Source organism: Suricata suricatta, chromosome 14 (assembly GCF_006229205.1).
Source record: "Suricata suricatta isolate VVHF042 chromosome 14, meerkat_22Aug2017_6uvM2_HiC, whole genome shotgun sequence".
Lineage (NCBI taxonomy): Eukaryota > Metazoa > Chordata > Mammalia > Carnivora > Herpestidae > Suricata > Suricata suricatta.
Genome location: NC_043713.1, coordinates 87,832,315 through 87,835,351, shown reverse-complemented (window position 1 = coordinate 87,835,351; position 3,037 = coordinate 87,832,315). Strand labels below are relative to the sequence as shown.

Sequence of the window (3,037 nt, the reverse complement as noted above, 5' to 3'; positions counted from 1 at the left end):
GGCCGACGTGTGACAGCGGGGGGTGGCAGTGTGGCCGACGTGTGACAGCGAGGGGGGCAGTGTGGCTGACGTGTAACAGCGGGGGGGGCAGTGTGGCCGACGTGTGACAGCGGGGGTGGGCAGTGTGGCTGGTGCAGGAGGAGGGGAGAAGCGAGCCACGAGGCGGAACAGAGGACTCGTCGGCTGCAGGGAAGAGTTTGGAATCTGTTCTCGAAGCCCCTGGCCCCCACTGAGTGCTTGGAACAGCGTCAGGTCCTCCGGAGGAAGAGGCAGCCCGATGTTTACAGACAGGCGGGTGTCAGCGGAGACTCGTGAGGACTGGCTCGCATGGCCACGGAGGACGCGAGGCCCCTGGAGCCGCCGTCCCCGACTCGGTCCGATCTGGAGGCCTGACCGAGTCTGGAGGGAGAAGCCCCAGGAGCCTGGCTGTCCGAGGGCAGGAGAGGACGGATGTGTCTCAGCTCAGGCAGGGAGCGAATTGGCCCTTTGGCACCTTTTTGTCCCTCAGGGTCCCCAGCGGAGTGGGTGGGGGGCGGCCGCTCCTCTCCTCGTCCGCCCACTCGTGGGGCCACTCCGCAGTCAGGCCGCTCGTGAAGCCATCGGGTGACGCCTGCCCTGGGGAGCACTCCCTGGCTGCTCTGGGGGCCTGTCGGGGCGGGAACACCAGCCGGGTGTGAGGTCAAGACCCGGGTGGAGGTGAGGGCAGCTGGCCCGGCGGTGGTGGATGTGGAAGATTATGCACACGGGAGGACCGTGCAGGGCTCTGGGTGACAAGTGGGAAGGGACAGGGGACCGGGGGGCCGGCCGTTGGTCTGGAGAGACTCCTTGCTGGATGGGCAGCCCGGGGGAGGAAGTGGTTTAGGAGAGAAAGCCCGGAACGCAGTTCGGCGCAGCCTGGACTCGAGGTTCTTGCTGTCCAGCTACCTGCAGAGGGTGAGAGGGCAGCTGGCTCCGAGCGAAGCCAGAAGGGATTCCTCCGGAAGCGTGAGTTTATACATGGCAAGTACAGCCGTGATACGGGACGTCCACACGGGAGGCGGCGGGGCGGGGCGGGCCGACCTGGGGCCGTCAGGCAGGGGTTGTGAGCGGAGGGGAAGGGGGGCCCGGACGGAGGGGCAGGGAGTGAGGGGGCAGATGCCTCCGGAGCCGTGTCGCGGAGAAGGGAGGCGGCCGGGGGCTGGGGGTTGAAGGGACGGGTGTGATCCGAGTCCCCGCCATGCTGTCCCCTCCTGTGACACCGCAGTTGGTCTCAGACGCTGCACCCGCGAGGGACACGCGCTTGTCCCCGCTTGTGCGCCCCGGACAGCTGCTCCAGCTGGCGGGATCATCAGCCTGACCCATGCAGGGGGTTTTCGTGACCCCCAGGTCCAGGCAGGAGGCCCACAGAGCGTCTGCCGCCCCGCCCCCCTGACCCGGCCCGGCAGCGCCCTCCGATCACGTCCGCGTTCGGTCCGTGTTTCTAACGAGTCCTTGCAAGCAAAATGGTTTCCTCCTTCCGCTAATCACTTCCTTCCCGGCGCTAGATGAGGACCACACGGGCCGCACGTGGCAGTGCTCGCTTCCAGAATGAACAGGCGCGCCGGGTCAGCCGGGACAACAGCGTAATTAAGCAGCTGCACGGTTGTTCGTGCAAGCAGGGGTGGCTCTCGGAGCTGAACCCGCCCCCCGGCCCCCTGCGGGGTTTCCCGGTGGAGACGGCTCTTGATAGGTGGTCTCGGGCCAGAAAAGGTCCACGAGGAGGCGCACCCCGACTTGGAGGCCTGACGCCCCCGGAGGGCCTTCCAGGCGCTGCCGCAGCCGCGCTGTGCGGCCCTGAGCAGGTCGGTCAGCTTCTCTGGGCCCGTGGCGGCCGCCGGCGTCAGACAGGGCGGTGAGTGCGCAGCGAGCGCTCCTTGCAGGGTAGCGGAGCTGCCTCTCCGCCTCCATCTTGCCGGGGCCGTGGTCCCACCCGCGGGTCCCCTGGGAAGGGCTTCTGCTCACTGCAGGCTGCACACCCCCCGGGGACCAGGGGCCGTGCCACGTGCACGAGGCTGGCGGGGCCGGACGGGCTGAGTTACGCTCTGAGCGGCAGGTGACACAGGATGCTTGGCGCCAAGCGCGGTGCTGCTCCGACTCGTGAGGTGCTCACAGCTCTGCGGAGCCGCGGCCGAATCGGCCTGGACTCCTCAGCACCCGTCCTGTCGCTGGTTAGTTAGCTATTTACAAATGGCTGATAATGCTCATGAATAATTAATGCAGGAGAAGGAAATGCACAGAGCGGTTCAGTCACCAGCCCCAGGTCAGAGCTGGGATTTGAACCTGGGCAGTGTGGCTCTTTGGTGCTGAGCGCTGCCCAATGGCTGCCCCGAAGTGCCAGAGGTGGGTCTCTGCCGTCACCGGGGTACCTGTGCTGTCCCTGCCAGCATCTGCCAGAGATGCCTGGAAAGTTCCAGCAGACAGCGCCCAAACCCAGGATCCCCAGGCTCCGTGGAGCCTGACTGGAGCCCGGGACAGCCACTGGCCAGCTGTGCAGTGAGCGAGGAGAACTTCCCTGAGCCTCAGTTTCCCCCGTGTAGGATGGGGCTGCTTATAGAGCCCATGTCCTCGATGATTAGAAGGATTACCTAAAAGTCACCCTAAAAGGCGTAGAACCAGACCCACCGCGTCGGCCCAGATCTGTGACTCTGGCTGTCGCTTCAGGAGACGGGAAGATGGAGACGGGGGAAGAATTCACCCCTGCTCACATGCTCCTGGAGTCTGAAGGAGAAGGGAAGGCGGGGTGGAGGGCTTGCTGGCATCCCGGGGAAGGGGAGGGGGAGGGGGAGGGGACCGCCCGAGTGGCTGCGGGCCCCGTGTGGGATTCCCGTCCCCCGCCCTGACCTCGCCCTGTCGCCCTGTCGCCGGCAGCACATGCGAGAGGCCGCGGAGCGCCGGCAGCAGCTGGAGCTGGAGCATGAGCAAGCCCTGGCCGCCCTGCACGCCAAACAGCAGGAGATCGACCTGCTGCAGAAGGTGGGCCGGGGCTGGGGGGCGGGGGGCGTGCCCGGGGCTGGGGGTG

The 3,037-nt window shown here is 66.9% G+C and overlaps 1 protein-coding gene across 9 annotated transcripts in view; it reads left to right on the top strand.

Moving 5' to 3' along the window:
• The window catches only part of RIMBP2 (RIMS binding protein 2), a 93,963-nt gene that overhangs the window by 22,576 nt on the left and 68,350 nt on the right, over positions 1–3,037 (top strand). For all 9 annotated transcript variants that reach the window (XM_029921805.1, XM_029921808.1, XM_029921806.1 and 6 more), the window contains exon 4: positions 2,887–2,991. In XM_029921805.1, coding sequence (XP_029777665.1) covers positions 2,887–2,991 — 105 coding nt within the window. The remainder of the gene's footprint in view (positions 1–2,886; positions 2,992–3,037) is intronic.